Source organism: Tachypleus tridentatus, chromosome 2 (assembly GCF_004210375.1).
Source record: "Tachypleus tridentatus isolate NWPU-2018 chromosome 2, ASM421037v1, whole genome shotgun sequence".
Taxonomy (NCBI): domain Eukaryota; kingdom Metazoa; phylum Arthropoda; class Merostomata; order Xiphosura; family Limulidae; genus Tachypleus; species Tachypleus tridentatus.
Window position 1 is genome coordinate 69,121,027 of NC_134826.1, and position 23,797 is coordinate 69,144,823.

Here is a 23,797-nt window from a genome sequence, read left to right on the forward strand (position 1 = left end):
AAATTATGAAGTGGTAAAGTACCATACTAAAACTGATTCATTATGAAGTTCATTGTTCTAATCAATCAATTGATAATAAATGTGATAGTTTTTTAATTTATAGATTTGAAGATTTAGAGTTTTTAACATTAAATCATCCATCACCATTAGAATTAGTGGTCTGTTCTCCTATTCGCGATGACAAGAAACCCACTTGAAGTAAAAATGTATCTTGAGACAGCTGGTATGGGTGTTAACACTTTTACTAATAACACAGAGAACAATGTTTTGACCTGAAGGCAACCTAAGAAGATTGAAATGTTGTTCTCTGTGTTATTAGTAAAAGTGTTAACACCCAAACCAGCTGTCCCGAGATATATTTTGTTCTCCTATTGCTTGTACACCCCGCTAGTACAGAGGTAAGTCTATGGATTTACAATGCTAAAATCAGGGGTTTGACTCCCCTCAGTGGGCTCAGCAGATACCCCGATGTGGCTTTGTTCTGAGAAAACACACACCCTGTTGCCTGTATTTTGCCTTATAGTTTTACTTAGCACATTTTAGACAGAAACCATTCTGATATAGGTAGTGTTTTAAAGATTTTTAAAGTTATAGTAAACAGCCATTATCCCAATATCTGCATAAGCTATCATATCTTATGTATATGAACACACACCTTAATGTCTACAAAGACAACATTCTGGTTTATAACAGATAAATATCTTGAACTTACTTCGTTGGTGGTATAAAACAAACTAACCTATTTCTATTGATCTTAAGTATAACTCCTCAGCTCTTTCAAAGAGTTCCATGTCGTAATTATACAGTGAAGCAAGGTGGCCAACAGAAAGAGCAACCTCATAGTCATCAGGGCCCAACAACTCTTTCTTAATGTGGATTGCTTTTAGATGCATTTCTTCAGCATCCTACAGATAATATTAATACTTGTAATTAAAACAAAACACCAGCCTCAAAGCATATCTGTTTACTACCAAGAAGTGATGAAGAAAATAATTAAACAAAACAATTACTTTAACCAATTACTTTGTGACAAAAAAAGATTTGAAGAAGAAAAAAATCATAAGAAATATTTTATTCCTTGCATCAGGTTCATATATCTGGATCATCCATAAGTGTTTTATGCTGAAAGGTGACAAATATTCATACTACACACTGGAGTAATTAGGGTATAACATTATGAAGTCAGATATTTCTATAACTTGTCTTGAATAAAACTGACACAAAACCATTTAAAATTACCATCAAGTTTAAAAATTACAAGATAAAATAACTTGGTCATGTTGGTCCTTTTAAAATGAACTGGATGGAGCCAAGAGTACAGATGATATCAAAGCAGAATGACCTTCAGTTTTGGACATAATTTATGAATCCACAGACTCTTTTGTTCTTCAACAATTTTTCATTTGATGCACTTCAATATGATGTAGTTTTCAATGGTAGGATAAAAACTACAACTTTATCCCTCCCACCAAAGATTCCAACATATTGAGAAGTAAACTAAATGAAAAAATGTAAACAACAACAAAAACCAAGAGTGACAAGACTTTGTTTTCTTAGTTATTTGAAACCACTTCTATGTTATACCAATGGGAAAAAATAATCAGTGTAGGGAAATAAAAAACCACATAACAAAATGAAACATATTGTGATTTTTCTCTTTTACGTGTTAAGAACTGAAGTTGACAAACAATGTTCACACACACTGGAAGACGTACATCTTATTACTTTATCAGTCCAGTGGGTTGTTTCAGTCCTAACTCCAAATGAACAGTAAAGTATCACCATCATTAATTATTAAAAATAATACATAGAGAAATAATTCATTTATAATTTTTATGGTCAGTTAGTTTTTCTTGTAGTAGTTCTGTAGCAAATGTAATAAGGTGTAAATAAGAGTTGATTTCCATCATACAGGGTGACCCAAAAGTAATATGACATTTTACTTAGTACAAGAACACTGGAAGCAGCAATTCCTACACTGGAGTTATGCCCTTTGAATCGAACTATTTCAACCAACATATCCCAAAAGACCTTTCCCATTCACATTGCTATTGGTATTCATTGTTGGTAAGGAAATGTATTTCAACTGTATTTATTATGGACTCCTACTTCCTTTTCACCATTTTGTGTGTATACAGGTACGTGTGTACGTATGGACATAAGTATGTATGTAAGTGTACGTATGTCTGCAACATGAGGAAGTTTCTTCTGAAACAATATTTATTCCTTTGATAGATTGTTTAGGCAGAGTATTCATGACGAAACTTTGTAGAATGGATGGCAACTGCCTGTTGTGGAGACACAAGTGTAGAGGACAACATTTCGAAAGTCTTCTGCCTTTCATCTTCCATTCCAAGATGAAAGACGAAGACTTTTAAAACACTATTCTCTACACTTGTGTCTCCACAACAGGCAGTTGCCATTCATTTTACAAAGTTTCATCAATATTTATTTCGTTAAATTTAAACACCATAAACACAAGTACTTTCAGAAGAACCTAATCTGATAAAGAAAGAAACAAAAAAATAAAAAACAAGAAAAAAAGGCATTTTTTAATACTTACATTAAACTTTTTCATAGATTGATACAATCTCCCTAAGTTCCCATAATGCTTTGCTGTTTGTACATTCATTTCCCCAAAGGCTTGCTGGGCGAGGCGGAGAGCAGAGAGATGTAATTCCTGGGCTTCCAGTAAAAGCTTGTGTTCTATAGCTTTGTCTTGATTGTCAATAGCTATCTCTTCAAGTATCAAAGCTAATAAAAATATCTTAATTTAACTAATATGTAATCACATGCACAATACGAGGTCTGTTCAAAAAATACGCGGACTGTTTGAATTGCGCGGCTCCAGTTGGTTCCAGGGGATACGCTTGGTGTCGCTAGGTTCGCACAGATCAGCCGATTACGACGCCATTTCCCGATTGCAGATATCTTCATTTGTGTATTAGCTACGCGGTTTTAAGTGAAGTGCGATTTTTTCGTTTGGCGGATTTCAGAATGAATGACCTGAAGGAGCAACGACTTGCTGTGAAATTTTGTGTTAAACTTGGAAAATCTGCGACTGAAACTTTTGCTATGCTTAACACGGCTTACGGTTATGTTGCTATGAAGCGTACGGCATGTTTCAAGTGGCATGAACGTTTTAAGGATGGTCGACAGTCCATTGAAGATGATGAGCGTCCTGGACGTCCTTCCACGTCAACTGACGGCCCACACGTCGACAAAATCAACACCCTGGATACGAGCAAATCAACGTCTGACTGTCAGGGAGCTTGCTGAAGAGTGTGGGATATCAGTTGGATCTTGTTACGAGATTTTGACCGAAAAATTGAAGATGCACCACGTTGCTGTGAAATGTGTGCCTCAGAACTCGTGAGTTTTTGGCCAAACACTCGATCACTGTTCTTCCCCACCCCCCCTACTCACCTGACCTTACTCCTTGCGATTTTTTCTTGTTCCCCAAACTCAAAAGACCCTTGAAAGGAAAAAGATTTGAGACAATTCCCGAGATTAAGGCAAATGCGACGAAGGAGCTGGAGGACATTACAAAAGAAGCATACCAGGACTGTTTCAACAAGTGGAAACACCGTTGGGATAAGTGTGTGCGTTGGGGAGGAGAGTACTTTGAAGGAGTCCCAGACCTGTAACTTCTAAATAAAGTACATTTTGTTTTATGACGTCAGTCCGCGTATTTTTTGAACAGCCCTCGTACCCCTCTGTACAATACTCATACCAAATAGTTTGATAATCGAAGCTTTCACATTTTATCTAAACTATACATGTTGTTCTTTAAAGTATACATATGAAGATGACAAAATTGTTAACCTGAATAACAGAATTTTCTCTTATCAGTAAAAACACCATTTTAAATGTATCTTAACTAAATTCTATGTTCAAAGGCAGAGAAGATGTGCATGTAGGTTTAAAAAACAAACAACTTATTCAGTTTCATCAAACAGTAATCCAGAAACCAATAACATGTGATATCCACGTTGGTTCTCACTTTCATCCCATTAGAAATGATGCTCAGAATACATGAAACAAATCTATTAAACCCTTCTGGAAAGTTGTCACGATTATCTCTTCTCTCTTAAAATATCTAAACTCATACTTACCATGTAGCAACAAGTTTTAAAAAAAACAACTTTCTTTCATCTTAGAACACAAGTTATTTGTTTTGTTGTGTTTTTACTGTTTATCTGAAAAGTTCCAATTTGATTTATATTAATTAATATATTTCTTTCATTATTTTATTTTGCAGATTAAAGTAGTTACCATTTTTGGCTATAAATTTTTAAAAACATCACAAAAACTAACAGTGACCTTTTCAATACTACCTTTGTCAACCCACATGACAGTTTTTCTAACAATGTTCTTGGTTGATATCTACTTATATCTAATAAATATCACTCCTTTGCAATAAACAGTAAGCTGTTTTATTTATGGACATTTTAAGGTTTCAGTCATCCAAATTTTTACGAGTGCCTAAATCATTTGTTATTAAGAGTTAACTAGTTTTATGTGATGTCTTGTCAAAAAATAAAATTTTCATACCATTCAGAAAGTTATAATTTAACATAATATCTTTAAGTTTCCTTATTTCTCTCAGCCAGAGCTTTTACAATATACCATACAATACTGCTGATGTCACTTTACTTATTCTACAGTAATGTAAATAATTCTCAATGTTTTCTATGTTATCTGAGATAATATTGGTGGCTATAAACTTTCATATACATCAATTACATGACTTTCCTGTTAATATTATGTTATTAATATGAATGTGTTTCTTTTTATGCCTTCCTTCCTCATAGTTTTTCAATTAATCTGACCTTAAATGCAGAACTTGTTTCATGGCCTTAATACAACTAATCTTTCCTAAAGAACAAAAGAGGTAGAAAAACCACAAACATTCACATCAAATTTAAAATATATCAAAACAACTTTTAAAAATAAGAGTTTTTTTGGACCATATTCTTCATCCATTATATATGAGAAAAACTTGACCTCTTAATTTGATCTTAATGCAATCATCAGGTACAATTTTGATTAGTTTGTATCTTATAAAACTCTTGGAAGGAAATTGGAAATAAAGGAACACTGGAGGAGACAGAGGGACAAGAAGTATATATACATGGATAAAAGTACTTGGGGAAGTTTCATTTTGTGATGTAGCCTAACAGGTAGAAAGAGTTTACAACAACGAAAATGCTCTTTTCTTCAAAACTATTTCTATTACCTTTCACTCTCTTTGAAGATGCCAATAGAAGATGATCCTGAGGTAGCAGGTGGTGCATGATATCCATGGCTTTTTCTGCATGGTCTCTGAAATCAGTAAAGATACTTATGTATGCATCCAATGTACCTTTGAAAGTTATGTTTTATGAAATTGCAAAACGTGTACTAAAATTTAAACAAATGTTATAAGTAAGGTTTTAAATACAAAGCAGTATCATGTGTATATAAAATTAAAAACACAAACACTTCAGACTTTGTTGTTTTCTTTTCAATTTAAACATAAGAATATGACATGAATCAAAAGAAGTTACAATAATTAGCATGAAAAAATGAATACAAGTTTTTTTTGCTGTTATTAATTCTTCTACTATGGTTGGGTGAATTTTACCCAGCCCATAATATCCAACATAACTATAAACTATTGTACATTTCAAAACGTCTATGTATCTTTGTGAAATTTTGCAGATTATCAATAAATATTATAAGGCATTTATACATAAAGTATCAGCCTTTGTAACTAAGTTTTAAATCATTTTTAATTAATTATTTGCTCAAGTAATTTTTTTTAATTTTTGAATACTAGCTATCCAACATGCAAAATAATTGATTTTTAGATTAAAAATACTTTTATGCATAAGAAATTTGTCAAATTTCACATACAAAATCTCTATAGCCTCCAGGAAAATATTAAATGTTTTTGTTTTTTGTTAAATAAAAACTTTATATCTTATCTGTTGTTTCCATTATTGTATTTCTGTATTGGTTTGGTCGATTTGACAGACCTTGTAACCAGTATAAAAATTAGGAAATTATCCTTCTAGAATTACTACAAATTATAACATAAAAACACAACTGTTTAATCTAAATAGCCTAAATCCCATAACATTATACATATACATGAATTATTTTTATTTTGTTGACCTTTCAGCAGTATTAGATTGATATTATGAAAGTTGAATGGTGCAGGCATGTGCACTCATGTTACAGTATCCAATAATATAAAACTGCCCTTTTCAAAGTGATCTATCTTGATTCTGTTCTCCTGGATCAGCATTTTGTAAAATACAGTTGTATTTTGGTTATAATACATTAAATATGTATATGTATTGTTTCTATTTATGAATAAGATCTTTATTTAGTGTTCTATGTTTTAAGAAAAATAACTGAATTTTAAGAAGTATAGAAAACAATTATCACTTCCACTTACAAGCTTTGACTTGTTTGCTGCCTCCCATAATTTGCTAAATTTTGTCAAGTTTTACATGTAGAGGATGTAAACAAACTATTCTGTTTATGTTTTATATATTCATTTTGAAATAAACAATGATATATTATTATACCAATACCACAGAATTTCACTATAATTTAACAGGTTTAGTTACTTTGGGTCTAATGAAATATGATTTTTTAAGCTCCATAATGTCTTACTTTATGCTTGGATTCTATCATGAAATGAAAGGGCTTCCCCTGTAAACATTCTGCATAGGGTGCAAAACCTGCATAGCAGACATTCTGAACTTTTGATTGGTCATACGCTTGTCATTGAGAACAATACATGTATGTAATCAAAAACTTTCCAAAATGGAAGAGGTGGCAGGGCGACCTTTGTTGATTTGCTAAGTATAATAATATTTCAGAAAACAGAAACGTCAAAAGGTTCTTATCTTATATTCTAGGTTTTCAGTACTAGTAATTGGAATTTCCAATTAATAAGAAACTATAAATTTGTGTTTTAACATCACAAACAGCTAATTTGAATCAAAGCTACATTCAATGTACCATACGACTCACAAAAATTGGTATTCAAAATTTTTGTTTTAATATTTATTTTTAAACTAAAAAATTAATTAATGAATAATTCTATAATTTGAATAATAATCTATCTACAATTTGACACCAAACTTAGTAGATCAATAAAATTATGAATATTAAGTCTACAGATGTGATGACATAGTTTTTGACCAACAAACATAGGAAGAACCATTAGACATAACTCAGTACTGCTAAAACTAAGTTTCACACAGATAAAAGCAACATTCAAAACTAAATATATCTTTATTTATAAACATACATACACACATTTTACAATAGAATTACTCCATTGTCCTATGTTTTAATTCATTTATACTATTATTTGTGAATAACAAACAACCCATAACATATAATTCAAAATATTTTATTCTATCTTTGATTATAACATAATAAGCTTATATAATGGTTTACATTTACTCAAATTGATAACAAACAGTTCTTTAAATAGCTGCAATGACAAAAAAAGGAAGTAGGATTAACTGTATATAAGATACAACAATGAACCAGTAACGTGTTCAACTGATTAAAGATCAACAAGTATTAAGACAATACGAAATAACACTAATTTAAGTACAACATATGAAACTTCCAAGTTAGATCTGAAACTTTGTGTAATTCAAAAATAATAAATCTTCACTTTACCTTGCAACTTTGAAATTACCAGAACTATATTCATGGACATAGGAAGCATATGCCAGGTCTTCATGAGCTATGGCCACATGTAAGTTATAGCCACCAAAAGCTGTTTGCCAAACATCCAGTGCTTTCTGAAACATTACATATCTCAGTGTAATTTCAGATACCAATTAAACATTATAAGAGTTCATCTCATCTATAGTAATTTAGCAATTTCTTATAAACAGTGAATGTTGATACTTCAAATACTCCATGTGCATAGGTATGAATTTAAATAACAATTATAATACAACAAACCATAACATAACTGATTTATCTTAATTCTTTCTTAAAGCTGGTTACTGTTGTTTCTTGTCAACACAGTATAATAAAATCTTTTCTTATTTTTGTTCCCATTTTTTCCCTCACTTTTCAGAACAATAGACAAAATATCATTAAGAAGATTATCCAACAGATGAGTCACTGATTTCTAAATCATAACAAAATTGTTTCTTATCAAGCACAAAGCTACACAATGGTCTACCTGTGCTGCGCTCATCACATGTATAAAAAAATATACCACTGAACCAATAGAGGATTTCGTAATAAATAAGAATGGTATATTAAATATTCTTCACCAAGTAAATTTTTTGTATCTCAGAATAGCTGTTATGGGTGTTAACACTTTTATTGATAAGGAGAGAACAACATTTCAACCTTCCTAGGTCATCTTCAGGTTAAACAAAAGAGTTTGCTTATCAATAAGTGTTAATACCATACCAACTGTTCTGAGATAAATTTTTATTTCAAGTGGGTTTCTCATCATCAAGAAGGATGAATAAATTTTTACTTCTGACCTATGTAAATAGTTTTCTCTAATTAGCAGTTAATCATAATTAAACTTACACATTACCAGACAAACAAATGTACAACGTCTTGCTGGACTTCCTTCACTAAACCTAAAGAAACAGTTTCCAAAACTTAATAACACCAAGTGTCATGACCTCTAGGCTTAACCATACTGTCCTAGTTTACCCCATAAGAATCTTTAATATTCCTCTACTGTTTTTATTATCTGTCAAATTACAAGGAACAAAGTTTGGTTAATCAGTGTTTTGTAATTTACATTTTCAAAATTTCCCAACAGACAATAACTTATTTCTAAATGTGCTTGAATTATTAATAATAAATTTAGTTTACCATTTCTTTGTTTTCAGTATTAAGAAAAAAGTATCAAGACACTCTAAACAGCTAGTGAAAATTTATCTTAGATAAGTTACAAGTTACAAAGTACCTTAGCCTTTAGACTATGAGCTACACCTTCTCTAGTACACTATGAGCTACACCTTCTCTAGTACACTATGAGCTACACCTTCACTAATACACTATGAACTACACCTTCTCTAGTACACTATTAGCTACACCTTTCCTAGTAATAATATGAACTGCAACTGTAGAGTTTAACTTTGCTGGTATGTTATGAACTACAAGTGTAGACATTTATCTTACCTGGTACACTATTACTGACTTGTTAATAGAGTCAACATTTAGCAAGTAGAAACCATAGTCTAGCAGAGTGTCCCCAAATTTAGGATGCTTGGGATGAAAATTAACCCTACAGAGTGAAAAATGTACACACTACAAACAAAAACTTCTCATACAAGAAACAAAATTTCTGAAAATATTTGTAATTGTTTAGTTCTTACTGGATAGGCAATGTTGTTTTATCTCACTTTCCCTCATGCTTGGGCAAATACATAAAGAAAATAAACATACTTGAACAATATCAAACAAGCTTCCTTCCATCAAGCTACTCTGTCATTTACTAAGTTATTGAAATAACTTTTAAATTAAGGTTTTATAAAAATATTTCATAAAACAGCAGCTACAAAGAAATGCAACTTTCATTTAGGGAGAAAAAACATCCATTAATAAAAACTCATATGTTTGATACTTGATTATCATAATTCTTACATTAATCAGAATAAAGTTTCAAAACATAACGGAAATTTCATTATAGCTCTTCAGGCTTTGTTCTTTTTTTCTGGCCACTATAACTCACATAGACAACAAGTAAAGATATGTATCCTGTTGTTGGAAGACATTTAATAATGTCAACAAATATTATTTTACCCTAATTTCAAATTAAAAAAACACACTATTTTTAAATTTGTATACTAAAACACATGAGTGTTTCTATACTTCTAATACAAATTATTACAAGTACTTACCTAGCTGTGTGTAATGCTTGTTTGATTAGGAATTCTGCTTTTCTAAACTCTCTTTTCACAACACAAGTCTATATAATAAAAAGGGCCTATGACAGTTTTGGAATATACACTATTTTACAATGTTAATTACTTCTTACAAATTTTAAAAGACTATTGAAAATTAAAAGTTTTACACAGTTATGAAAATATTTAGAAACTTTATCACAGATTTAACAAGTTCAAGTTAAATACAAGAAAGAAAAATGTATGGACACAGTACCTACTTGCGAAAATAGTTGTGATGATTATATATTAATCAGTGTTAACAGTTGGTAACTTTAATATATTACCAGTAGCATCATATCCTGGCCTGGCATGGCCAGGTGGTTAAGGCACTTAATTCGTAATCTGAGGGTCGCTGGTTCTAATCCCAGTCACACCACATATGCTTGCTCTTTCAGCCATGGGGGCATTATAATGTGACAGTCAATCCCACTATTTATTGGTAAAAGAGTAGCCCAAGAGTTGGTGGTAGGTGGTGATGACTAGCTGTCTTCCCTCTAGTTTTACATTGCTAAATTAGGGATGCTAGCAAAGATAACCTTTGAGTAGCTTTGTGCAAAATTAAAACAAAACAAAACACAAAGCATCATACCCATGGGTTGGTATGACCCATCCCCTCCAAAATGCTTTTCATATGTTCTTTTAATAATCTGAAATAAAAGTATAAACATTTGACATAATGTGTTAAAAATATTTGTTTGTACCAGAAACTAATAAATTAATCAAAGTAACAATTAAAATTCCATAATAAGAAAACTAAAAGGCATCCTAATTATACTGTTTGTATGACTGTTGTTACCAGAGTTGGCCATGTAAAATCAACAATAACTACAAACTGCTATATCTCTTTTTGGAACTCCTTAAAAGTGGTTCATGAAAAAGAGCTACTATATTTCATGGATGTGGTAAAACTCTGAATGAAATGATACCTTATGTTTTCTTACCAATTTTAGAAGTAGCTACACTGTAAACAAACACTAGGTAGAAATCTTCAGTTAATCTCATGTGGTAAACAATAAATTAATCATAAACATAAAACCCAGTGTCCTTTAATGTTATTTTTCAATCAAAAGTGAGTATTATAAGGGCAGAAAGGCAAGACACTTCCACAAACATACAAGTTTTAAAACTAGAAGTAAAACTACAAAATTGAATTTGCTGAATGAAGTTTGTAAAAACTGAAACATCACAGTTTCATTTTGTTTCTTTTAAATGTAAAACTACGAGAGGATTTTTATGTTTGCATGAATCAAAATCCAAAGTTTAATGTCTCTCAGGCTTACTGCTGCCCATATAATGGAGGGGGAGGCACAGAGACAATTCTTTTGTGAAAGATCCCTCTCTCCAATATGGCTGATAAAAGTATGATAAAAAAACAGTATTAAGTTGCAAATTCTGATAAATTGTAAAAAAAAAAAAAAAAACATAATTATTCAATCAGGTTATCAAACTCTAACTCACTTAAGGTTTCCCAGTTCATGTTATAAATTTTCTCAAACAATTTCAAGCAAAAACTTCATTTTGATTTATTGAGCCATGCAGTGCAGCTTTAGGACTTTGCATGGCTAAACAAATCAAAGTGAAGTTTTTCGAGAAAATTTATAACGTGAACTGGGAAAAGTTCTTTTTTTCTGGATGAGTTGGCACAGAATGACCCAAGAGCAAGTTATCTCCAAATTCTTTATCAGCTATTCTTTTAAACAGTTCACAAAAAACAGCTAAAAATTATAAAAACTTAAAATGAGAATCCCTCAGACAAAGAAACTATAATTCTAGGCATTTAATAGGAAAAATAGAAATCAAGTGTATGGACTAAAGTAATAGCAATAAAATCCACAATTCATTGCCTATTTTTATTAATATTAATAACATAATTATATTAATATTGTTATTTTTTAATATATAAAGATTATGTAACATTACTATTTCTCACATAAATGTAACATATAGACAGATTGACTTAAAACAAGTTTACTATTGGCAATGAAGGATTAGCAATAAACAAAATAATTCACTGAGGCCCGTACTTTTACTTGACTGAAACCAGTGTTTACTCACTTTTGCAGCCTGACGAAGAGTATCAACAACTACCTGTAAATTAATAAAAGATTGCTAATTAAAACAAATAAAAAGGTTTAGGTCTCAAATATAATTTAACACCAAGACTGAAACTGTAAAAGAAATGGTTCTGTTTGTTTATTGTTAATTGCAAAGATACATAATGGCATATCTGTTCTGTGTCCACAACACACCTTTTAGAAGTATACTCAATTTGGAGCACTCAGAAGCACATGTATGGACTCTTATTACTAAACATAAAATTAAAATATAATTTTTGTTAACAATAATTCAAATTATTTTTATTACTTGCTATTAGCTTCAAATTTACATAAAAATCATAATTTGACAAATCCTATTAAATTATGAGTGTGTGTTTTCTTACAGTAAAGCCAAATTGGGATTTTGGCCACAGAAAGGAACTAATCCCAAATTTAGAATTATAAGCTGTCCCACTGGAGGACATTAAATCATGTACTATACTACAAAGGTTATTCCAGAATAAGCCTTTTGAGTTCTAAAAATACTTATTAATCCATTCAAATTTTGAAAATGAGAAAATGAATATGGTAAAAGACCATCCACCTGTATAGTAATGAAAATTGAATTACAACTGATGCAATGCCATATTCAAACACTATCACTGGCACAAAGCAAAATGCTGCCTTAACAGCACAAAGTGATAATATCCATATAATTAATTTTACAACAAACACAGTGAAAGAACAAGGATTAAATAATATCAGTATTTTCATGCCTGGACTAACTTAATTAAACATGTATACCAAAGACATTTATATGCTATTACATCTACCTTTCTTAACACCAACCAAGTAGTTCTGTGGTAACAATATTCAAACACCTTATACAGATCATAACATTCAAACACCTTATACAAGCCATAACACCAGCCAAATAGTTTTGTAGTTAAAACACACAAGCACCTTATGCTGGCCATGATACTCAACACTTGATACAGGCCATAACAACAACCAAACAGCTTTGTAGTCACAATGCTCAAATACCTGACAAAGGTCATAACACCAAACAGGAGAAATGTTGTGTTCTAGAAGTAATGTAGTAAAAACAAACATATATACAGTTTATGAACATGTTATGACCCCACCTTTGGTGATAACTCTGAATGCAGTTCTTTTAAAGCGAGAAGACTCCAGTCATATGCCTGAAAAGTAAAAAAAAGCATTTCTATGAGGACAGATGGTACTTTACAGAACCTAAATACACACTGGTATTAGATATAGTTATTAGTCATAATTTACAGAACATAAATTTATACTGGCATTAAATATGGTCATTAATCATAATTTACAGAACCTAAACTCACACTGGTATTAAATATGGTCATTACCCATATTTTACAGAGCCTAAATTAACACTGTTATTGGATATGGTCATTAACCATATTTTACAGAGCCTAAATTAACACTGTTATTGGATATGGTCATTAACCATATTTTACAGAACCTAAATTAACACTATTATTGGATATGGTCATTAATCATATTTACAAAACCTAAATTAACACTGATATTGGATATGGTCATTAATCATATTTACAGAACCTAAATTCACATTGGTATTGGATATGATCATTAATCACATTTTATAGAAACTAAATTAACACTGTTATTGGATATGGTCATTAACCATATTTTACAGAGCCTAAATTAACACTGTTATTGGATATGGTCATTAACCATATTTTACAGAGCCTAAATTAACACTGTTATTGGATATGGTCATTAACCATATTTTACAGAACCTAAATTAACACTATTATTGGATATGGTCATTAATCATATTTACAAAACCTAAATTAACACTGATATTGGATATGGTCATTAATCATATTTACAGAACCTAAATTCACATTGGTATTGGATATGATCATTAATCACATTTTATAGAAACTAAATTAACACTGTTATTGGATATGGTCATTAATCATATCCATTTCAGGATACTTATAATGTTTCTATAGCTAGAAAAGAAAGGATTAATTATACACTTTTCTCATAAAATATTTGGTACAATTACTTGTGAAAAGTGTAAAAAGAAGAAATTTATCTCTGATAGTTACTTGACCTACAGATAAACTAATGTCTATTACTGATTTACAGCGAGGTTCATCTGAAATATGTCCAGCAGTATATTTTGTAACTAACACATAACATTCAAATGACTATTTTGTCCAAATTAAGATAGATACCTCAATGCAATTTCTTTGTTGCTACTTACTTCACTGTAATTACTGCGACAAAATGAGAGACATGAAAACTCTGTGTAAATCCCAGCAAGGTTCACTGAATGATTACCATTCTTAAGTTTGTGAATGAATTTCTGAGCCTTAACAAATGTGTCTTGTGCCTCTTGTAGTCTGCAGTATGTATTCTGTACATGAAGCAACCTGGAAATGTTATAAACCAGTATTATTTCCAGCAAATCACTCTTTATGGCTGTATGGCTTTATGTGACTATTTTACTATGGAAAATAGCTGTTGCATCTAAAAGGGACTACTGTAGTGACAGTTACTTGTGGATTACATTCCTTACTAAGTAGTATTAACATTATAAAGTAAAATTAAAAACCTTCAATGCAACAAAACTTTACAAAGCACAAATTAAAATATCATTTTTAAAAGAAAGGACCTAACATTCAACAGCTGTTGGTTGGTTACCTCTTCATATATCACAAGCATAATGAGATTACTAGTCTTAACAAACAGTATAACATACCTGTACAATATAGATTAACTAGATCTATTTGGATAATAATTTAGTGTAAATTTTTGTAATAATAAGATACATCTGAACAAAGAAGAACTTTTGCAAAAGAATTAAACAGATGTGTATACAGACACCACAGTAAACTGTAAAAAACACTTAATTTAATAAATAAAGAGGCAAACCAACAAACCCTCAAATGTAGTATATAAGCTACACAAAAGGCTATCTGCAATCTTTCTACCAGCTGGAATTGCACCCCAGATTTTAGCATTGTAAGGTCAAAACTTACCACTGACCCATAGCGAGATGAACCTTACAGTACATGCAATAAATAAATAAGTATATATACACTTATAGAGTAGAGTGGAGATCTTTGAGATTTTGCAAGAAACAGCTTGAATGATTATTTTTAAGATATGTTTCCTTAGGCAACAATGATTTAGCATACAACCTCGTATTTTGCAGGGAACGGACTAAAGGCTCACTTATTCAAAGTAGATTTTAATTTGTTGATTGACAAACTTTCTCTAATCCTAACAATTCACTTCTGTTGATTTTGTTTATTATTAAGTGCAATATGTATAAATTGGTTACATGTGGTGTTGCAACCACTGGTATCGAAACCCAATTTTTAGGACTTTTTGCTTTTCAGACTTACTGCCGAACCACTGGGTGGTTGAGGGTGAGACAAATTTTCACTGATCTAGCTACTAATTCGAAAATTGCTGGCACACACAACTTATCAAAACTTACAAATGGCAGTGATTAATGCAGATACAAGTTTTTATTTCACTAATTCCCATCAGTTTGTAAAGAACCCCAACTTCATCCTTAAAAATCCTTGTAACTCTGTGAGAATCAAGAACATCCTTGTAACTCTAGAAACATAAAGGCTACTAAACACACACTCAAGCATATCTTGAAACCTGTAGGAGCTTTAGGAATGTTGCACATAAACATTAAATAAGTCCTCAAGTTCCACATGTATCAAAGTATTTAGTTTTATGACTGAAACAAACAAGTTAGCCTAACCTCAGGCAAGCTGCCAAGGCCATAACCCAGCACTTTGCATCATCCTTCTCTTCACACAGTTTTAGACAGGAAACAACCACTTTTTCACTTTCAGGGAACCAGCCTGCATCACTGAGAAATCCTCCTGTAGTAATAATAATGTTTTAAACCATTATTAAACAACAAGTTAACAATTCAAAGACTATCATCCATCAAACTCTAGGAAAATAAGTATGATGAACAAGCCAATAATTTTAAGACTTTACCAACTCCCAAACCTTTGTAAGTGTAACCAATACGCTAATAATTTCAAGGCTTTATCAACTCCCAAACCTTTGTAAGTATAACCAATAAGCTTATAATTTCAAGACCTTAGCACTCCCAAAGTTTTATAAAATGAGTATAACAGAAAGCTGATAATTTCAAGGCTTTATCACCCCCAAACCTTTATAAAATAAGTATAACAATTAACCTAATAATTTCAAGACTTTATCACCCAAAACTTCAGAAAAGTTATCTTAGTAGACAACATCTGAGTATTAAGAGTAACTATCTGAGAATATGTGCACAGAAGTACAACAAAAAACACATGCCTAAAGTAAGACCCAATTTGACAGTGCTCAACCTCTGATCCTCCAAAGAAGTGGATGTCACAGAACATCTTTGACAATATGCCTTAGTTAGTTGGAAAGCTGTTCGAGCTCCATGATCCATTAAGGCTTGGAAACAATGGTGAAGCAGATGTCTACACAAAAAAATAATGTTGTTATTTCTTTTCTTGCAGAAACTTATCTAAAATTAACTAAAGGTGTTCAACTTCTATAGTAATATCTTTATGGCATAACTTAACAGAAGCAAAAACTGAGAAAGGTTTGAAACAAAAATAAACCAAGTCAACAAATACATATTTTTGCTAGCTCTAAAAATATGGTCAATATGGCTGCCTCCACCTCCATAAAGGTATTTATTGTCAAAGTATAAAATTTTCTTTAAAACTGTAGGTGAAATATTCAAAGTATTATACAAATGCAAAATATTTTAACACCTGAACTCAACTTCCATTACACTGTATAATCATAGTGAATAAAACAGTATGGAAATGTTTTAGAAAAAACACTTTCTGTACATGTAGTAAAATGGTTTTGTTTGTTTTTGTTTTTTGAATTTTCACAAAGCTACTCAAGGGCTATCTGCACTAGCCATCACTAATTTAGCAGTGTAAGGCTAGAGGGAAGGCAGCTAGTCATTACCACCCACCACCAACTCTTGGGCTACTCTTTTACCAACAAATAGTGGGATTGACCATCACATTTTAAAGCCTTCCCAGCTTAAAGGGCAAGCATGTTTGGTGTGATGGAGATTCAAACCTATGACCCTCAGATGATGGTTAGAATGCCTTAACCTACCTGGCCATGCTGGGCTAAAATGGTTTGCCATAAATCAAGTTAGAAGTATACAACAGAGAACTACATGCAGCTCAAAAAATGTCTAAGGATAGTGTTGTCGCCAGAAAGATTGTGTCCTAAATTCAAATAAATCACTCAAAAGTTCACATTTTTCTGAACTTAAAACACATTTCTGATAGATATTTACTTCCTCTCACAAAAAGCTTCCTAGTAACTAGTGCCATCTCTAATCATGCAGAAGTTAATCATTTGATGATTTGTCTTAATAAACCAAACCAAAACACACTAGAAGTGGAGAGGATGAGTGAGAAATGTGATAAGAGGTAAGTATTTATCAGAAATACATTCTTAGTTTAGGAAAAATGTGGACTTTGAACAGGATATCCTACTTCCTCTCACAAAAAGGTGCAATCCCTATTGAACTGTTTGAGGGCTGGTGAGAAGGTGATCCTCCTTGAGGAAGTAGCCAAAAGAGGACCATTATGTGTGAGAAGGAATTAAAAATAACACATCAGGTGGTGAAGGACCACAATACTTCCAAGCAGGGTATAATCTTTGCTCTTTAGTAATATTGCATCAAAATGGAAAGGACTGGGAGTTGAAGAGTACCCCCCCCAAAAAAAAAGAAAGAATGGGACCTCCTGGTGGAGAGTGGCAAAAGTGTAAGAGACCATAAGTGGGAGTTCAACCTTAACCAACACTTGGTAACATTTGGAATTGTACATGAGATCTATAGCAGGAAGAGGGTTCTCATGGGCACACCTCCAACACCAGATCCATTGGAAATTACACCTGGCAGATGGTAGGAAGGAGGACAGCCCAGGTGGATGTTCATCTCTGGTCCAAAACCAGGCAGCATTGGGAATTTTATCATTAAGTCCATTGTGTGAGAAGGGTACCCAGCTTTATACAAGTCATTTGTCTCCTCCAGCAAAAACCAATACAAGATCCACCAAGAACTGATATCCAGCAGGCAGCTGGAAGAAGGACCACAAGTTTGAGGTTGCATTTTCCATACACAACTTGATGGCATTGAGAGTTTATTGTCCAGTCTGTGGTAGAAGGAGGATTCCAGCCAAACATGAGGATTTTTGAGGTTGGACCATTTCTGACCAACACCTGATCCTTAGGAACTAACATCTTGAGGATGGAAGGAAGGAGGATTTTTATTTCTTTCTATATTTTGTTTGTCTCAGCCAGAGAGGTAAATTGTAGTGTATACAGGGAGTGGACAAAAAGAAGTCCTCCCCCCTGAAAATATTGTTGACTTGTTATATCTTTTATTAGACAACAGAAAGTTATGTAAAACTATATGTCTTAGAATGCACTGAACAAGATCTTTTCAAGTATGATTAAAGGTTCCTAAATCAGGACTATTTCATCATGGCATAATTCATGAAAAAACTACTGACCAGTAAGATATAAAACAAGTAAAGGAAGGGAAATAGTTAGTAATTCAACTTTTACAAAATACAAGAAAACAAGTTATTCCAGCAGCATTTTTGTTTGGAATTTTTGTCTAATCTAAAAAAGTTTTCAAAAATTACTAACTGATAACAGCAGCCATTAGTTGGATTAATGTGATATTGATATTATTTTTTCATTTTTCTGTATCTTGTATGTTATTAAAAACCTGTAACCATCTAAGTCATGAACTCTCACGTGATTTCATACATATTTTAGAAAAATATATTTGAAAGAAAATAACACCTTTTCACCTAACAAATTTCTTAAAACAATACATGCAAAATACATACCGTTTGCTTTTCATAGTCAGCATTCTTTCAAATGTATCAAGATGGTAGAATTCAAAGCCTAATTGGCAAAGCAACCCTTGAGAATATAACTGTTCAAAACAAATATAGGTTTTAAAAAATACAAACAATTTTTTTCTAAAATAAAAGTTGTTCATATATGAGCTAACACAGGGTTCTACAACATGTAAAATAATGTCCTTATTACAACAAGCAACATCTTTATGTTAATAATATGTAATTATATTGGTAAGGTCACCAAAAATTAATTTTTTAGAGTGTTAGGTATGAAAGCAAGATATTAAAATTTTTTCATAAATTTTTAACACTCCTTTCCAAGTTGTATTACAAGTTTTAGTATATTTATAACTCACACAGTAATTCAAAATGGGTAAACAAAAATTGTAATTTTTAGTGTATCTAGATGAATGTTATAATATTAATTTATCATGGTGATAAACCAAAATCGTTTTTTAAACCTCTTCATAAGTCCCAGATTCTCAGAACATTTATAGAAACTTTCAAGAAAGAAAAACATATTATCATATTCATAGACAATACAACATGATAGTAAAGTGATATTTGTTCTTAGAAGCATAAGTCCTAGAAGTATCCCCTGTGTTGGAGATTATTTTACTGTTCATTGTGTTAACTAACCGGATAATTTGTTGTATGGCAGGGATTCCCAAATGTTCATAATTCACATCCCTCCTCAACAGTTAGGCAATCTTATGAACCAATTGGGGAACTACTATTCAAAATATTTCAGTAAAGTTAGTAAAGTTCTTATGAATAATTTAATACATTTTATCATGATTGATTTTCAGTCCTCTGCTCTTGAGAATATTTCCTTAATTCAAAAACTACTAGATAGGCTTACAAAGAACAGAGATAAATTAATGTTACTTTTGCAGAATGAGCACTAAATATATAGAAAAAAAGGCCTTTCATCTGTATTTGGAAATATCTGGTATAATGTTTGCTTATCTTCATTTAGTGAGATTGGTTACTGAATGTAACCATTAATCAAAGACATAAAAAAACTGTTCTAGATACAATGTATACAAACTCCGAGTTTTAAAGTATAAATTATTGTAACCAGGTTAAAGGCTTAGGTGAGATATAACTTAGAATTATGTATATTTGCAGTCTTCTTTTAAGGGAAATTTAAACTGCCTGAGAAGAGTATATGCACTGGAAAGAACCTGATAATTAGTGTTATTTTCTAATTAATTAATTAAGAACCCTTTATGATACTTACAAGCAATAAAAAAAGTAGCAGTCAACCTCTGTTTAGTCTGAAGTTTGAAATTAGTGACAATATCAAACAGACTTTTTTTTTTTCTTTTTTTATAACAAAGACAAGAAAAGTAAGTCTGGTGGCAATAGGAGTCTAATCTAAGACCCTCAAATCCTAGGTCCCCACCCAATTCCAAATCACTAAAGCCAAACAAATTTGATGTAAAACAGAAAAAATACTTATATGGCCAAGATTGAATAGAGCCCAGACAATTACATAGCTCTATAACCAACAAAAAAAATAACAGTAATAGTTCAACTGTTTGAATATATGGGATGATCAAAAATAGTAAGAGTTAGGAACTCCAATTTTGATTTGTAATTTATTTTAATGAAACTTGGATCACTGTTAGCTTTGATTAATTCAAATGTTGAATCACAAACAAATCAAATCATGAACATCAACATCAATTAGTCGATAATTTTTATTACAATCAATTTAATATCAATTGAGTTGCTTTATGAAATAGTCACATTTATAATTGGTTAGTTTACACAACACCCTTTAATATCTAATTTCTGCTCATAGGTAACAGATTATATTTAAAACTACCCAGCTATAACAGAATGTAAAATGATAATTGGTTCAAAAAATTTTGTCATAGACAAAACATTAATTTAAAACCAAAAAATGATTACTCTATATGATTACAAGAGACTTCACACTGATTTTTTTTAAGGTCTTGTATACACTACCCTTGATAACATTTGTTTAAATGGAAAAATGATGAGGTTAAAATAGAAACGCATGTATAAGAGATGAAAATAACTAACAGAAAACTAGGCTAGGAATTTCTATCAGCCAAAATTTACTTCTGTATGATATAACAAAATGTTTCAGTTTCTCCAGGATAATTCTACTTTTTGAAATGATGTCCCAGTGGATTATTTTGGGACATTGTAAATAATATGATTTTATTTCAACATTAATATTTTCTATATGTCTCCAGTGAATTAAGCATCCAATACTAATTAATCAACACAGACTAATTTTTAACCAAGTACAGAAGTTAGCACACAACTCAGAAAGACTCAGCATTTGCCTTTGGATTGGCTATGTGACATGTAGTATGATGTAGTAGATAATATGTCATTGTTGATTACATCAAAACAGAGAATCCACTTGCTTTCCTTGGATTGGTTATATGACAGGATGCATTAGATGATGCAATTATGGTATACATCAAAACGGAGCATCCACTTGCTCTCCTTGAATCGATTATATGATAGGGTGTAGTAGATGATGTAACTTCATTATTAATTACACCAAAACAGAGCATCCACTTGCTTTCCTTGGATTGACTACATGATAGGGTGTAGTAGATAATGTGATGTCATTATTGGATACATCACAATAAATTAGTCACTGAGGATATGATTTTTCCAGATACCAAAACAAAGAAACAGTTAAAAAAAAAAAAAAACAGCAGATTCCGATTACAGCAAATGTTAAATTTTTGTATAATGAAGTGTTTATTTAAAGTAATTCAAGAGTATACATAACTTAATTATCTGGAAATACACTTAATGAAAAAAAAAAAGTTGCCAAAAATATTATTTTGTTAGAATGGTAGCTGTGACAACAGAATGGAAATAGAGTACCCTATATTTATTACATGTACAACTGATTGTTTATAATTTTCTCTATGAAAGGGGAATAGGCAGCTTTAAAAAAAATCAAGAGCTGAGTGTGTTCTAGTTTTACAATTTCAAATGTGTACACATTATTCTCTACTTCATAGCTATAAACTTACAAACAGAAGGGTTGCATGTATGTGTGCTAATGCTTTATTTTTTTTGTTTAATACTGATAAACACAATTTTCTTCATTGGTTCACCTAAAGACGACCAAAGAAGATTGAAACATTGTTGTCTGATTTATTAATAAAAGTGTTAATACCCATACCACATATCCTGAGATACATTATTTTTTATTTCATTCTTTAGTATTCTGCATAAAGAAAAGTGAAAGGTTTTTTACTGCTTCAACCTCATACAGTTAAATGTACTTTGTTTTCAGGTTTGTTGTAGCAAATCTCTCCCCAAGCGGCATAGTCTGCAGAATACAATGCTAGAAAATAGGTTTTGATACCTATTATGGGCAGAGCACAGATAGCCCATTTTGCAGCCCTGTGCTTAATTACAAAGAAAAATATTTTGTACAAACAATTAATACCTTAACGCGTATTTTATTTCAGATGTTTTTATAAAATACTTATTACAATCTTATGTAACATCAAATAATAAAATGTTGATTGCATTCAAATGACACTAACATATTACGTGCACCCTTAAAAAAAAAAGTTAATTTCATAAAGTTCTGTCCTAAATTTTCTTAATTTTATAAATGTAATCAAATATAAATTTCGCAATCTGTTTGCAATGATAAGTAAACCTTAAAGTTAAGTGGAATTATTGATAATAACATCCTATATTTTAATTTTATATCAGCTAAGTTTCTAATTTGTTTGACTCAGTTGAGCGAACCATATGAGGTACATAAATGTATCAATATAATTAAAAAATTCGCTTACTTTATAAAAAACATCAAACTGTACGTTCTTTGGGCAAATTCGCAGTTCTGTCTGAAACCTTCCATAATGACAAACGACCACAGAAATACTTGAATTATAAAGAGAATCAGGAATCCAGTTCAGAGCGGACGCCATTTTCCCTCGGGCTGTTTACTTATGTTTTCCGCACAAGATACATATAAGTATACATATTTGTACAAAACACGCAAATAGGATCTTTAATAAAGATTTTATATGAAAATTAAATAAAACGGATTAAACACAAGAACAATAATATCAACAATAAATAAGTGAGGATTAATAACAAATTTCTGTTTTCATTATTTCACATTTTCTTTGACAAATACTACAGGTATAACAACGTTCTCAACTAAAAGATATATTACTTCTGTTATTATTTGAAACAAAATGTTAACTCGCCTAAATTTAATTATAATTATTAATTTAACTCCTTTTTAAACGTATACAACAGATTAAATCTCTTGCAATAATTATAAAACAAACTATCCGGTAATTACCATGAATTAAATGTAAATTAAATTCATTATATATATATAACATATTTTTAAACTACTGACTGGAGAAATAGTCACAGAAATTAGAAGAGGTTGGGTAACTATTTTTAATGAGATGCCAAACTTTTTATCTTAGCAACTCCACTTGAATACCATACTGTATAAATATTGGGTTGAGAAATAATTCGTGAGCGTTTTTTCAAGTTAAAAAAATATATTCATAAATGAAACGCTTTCGCAAATTATTTCATGTCATTTGGTAGATAATTTTTTGCTCTAATAGATGGTGTGTTTGATTTTCATATGTCTTTAATTTTTGCTTTCATTTTCAGCTCATTAAATGGAATGTCAAGTGGACAAAATCGAGCATTTTCGACACCATCTGCTTTTCGCATTTAATTTCTTGCAATTTCGTTTACAACAATGCATACTATATACCTAGGTATTACATGAAATAAAGTATCATAATAAATGTTTTGGGTGTAATGTGTTCATGCATTGAAGTATTGTATAGTCTTGCATGTAATGCTTGAA

The 23,797-nt window shown here is 31.1% G+C and overlaps 1 protein-coding gene across 6 annotated transcripts in view; it reads right to left on the reverse strand.

Annotated features, from left to right (window-relative positions):
• LOC143244135 (amyloid protein-binding protein 2-like) overlaps positions 1 to 23,379 on the reverse strand; it is a 32,210-nt gene extending 8,831 nt beyond the window's left edge. For 5 of the 6 annotated variants that reach the window (XR_013024912.1, XR_013024911.1, XR_013024910.1 and 2 more), the window contains exons 1-14: positions 23,267 to 23,323; positions 22,749 to 22,964; positions 18,919 to 19,007; positions 16,349 to 16,500; positions 15,777 to 15,900; positions 14,256 to 14,424; positions 13,123 to 13,179; positions 11,997 to 12,029; positions 9,897 to 9,964; positions 9,175 to 9,280; positions 7,693 to 7,817; positions 5,240 to 5,325; positions 2,564 to 2,754; positions 740 to 905 (exon numbers count right to left, since the gene is read on the reverse strand). Coding sequence is in view for 2 of the 6 variants with exons in the window: in XM_076488266.1 (XP_076344381.1) it covers positions 740 to 905; positions 2,564 to 2,754; positions 5,240 to 5,325; positions 7,693 to 7,817; positions 9,175 to 9,280; positions 9,897 to 9,964; positions 11,997 to 12,029; positions 13,123 to 13,179; positions 14,256 to 14,424; positions 15,777 to 15,900; positions 16,349 to 16,500; positions 18,919 to 19,007; positions 22,749 to 22,883 (1,501 nt within the window). In the remaining 4 variants the exon portion in view is untranslated. Of the gene's footprint in view, positions 1 to 739; positions 906 to 2,563; positions 2,755 to 5,239; positions 5,326 to 7,692; positions 7,818 to 9,174; positions 9,281 to 9,896; positions 9,965 to 11,996; positions 12,030 to 13,122; positions 13,180 to 14,255; positions 14,425 to 15,776; positions 15,901 to 16,348; positions 16,501 to 18,918; positions 19,008 to 22,748; positions 22,965 to 23,266 lie in introns of all 6 variants that reach the window. The other variant, XM_076488267.1, reaches the window with a different exon arrangement.
• Between the last annotated feature and the right edge of the window lie 418 nt (positions 23,380 to 23,797).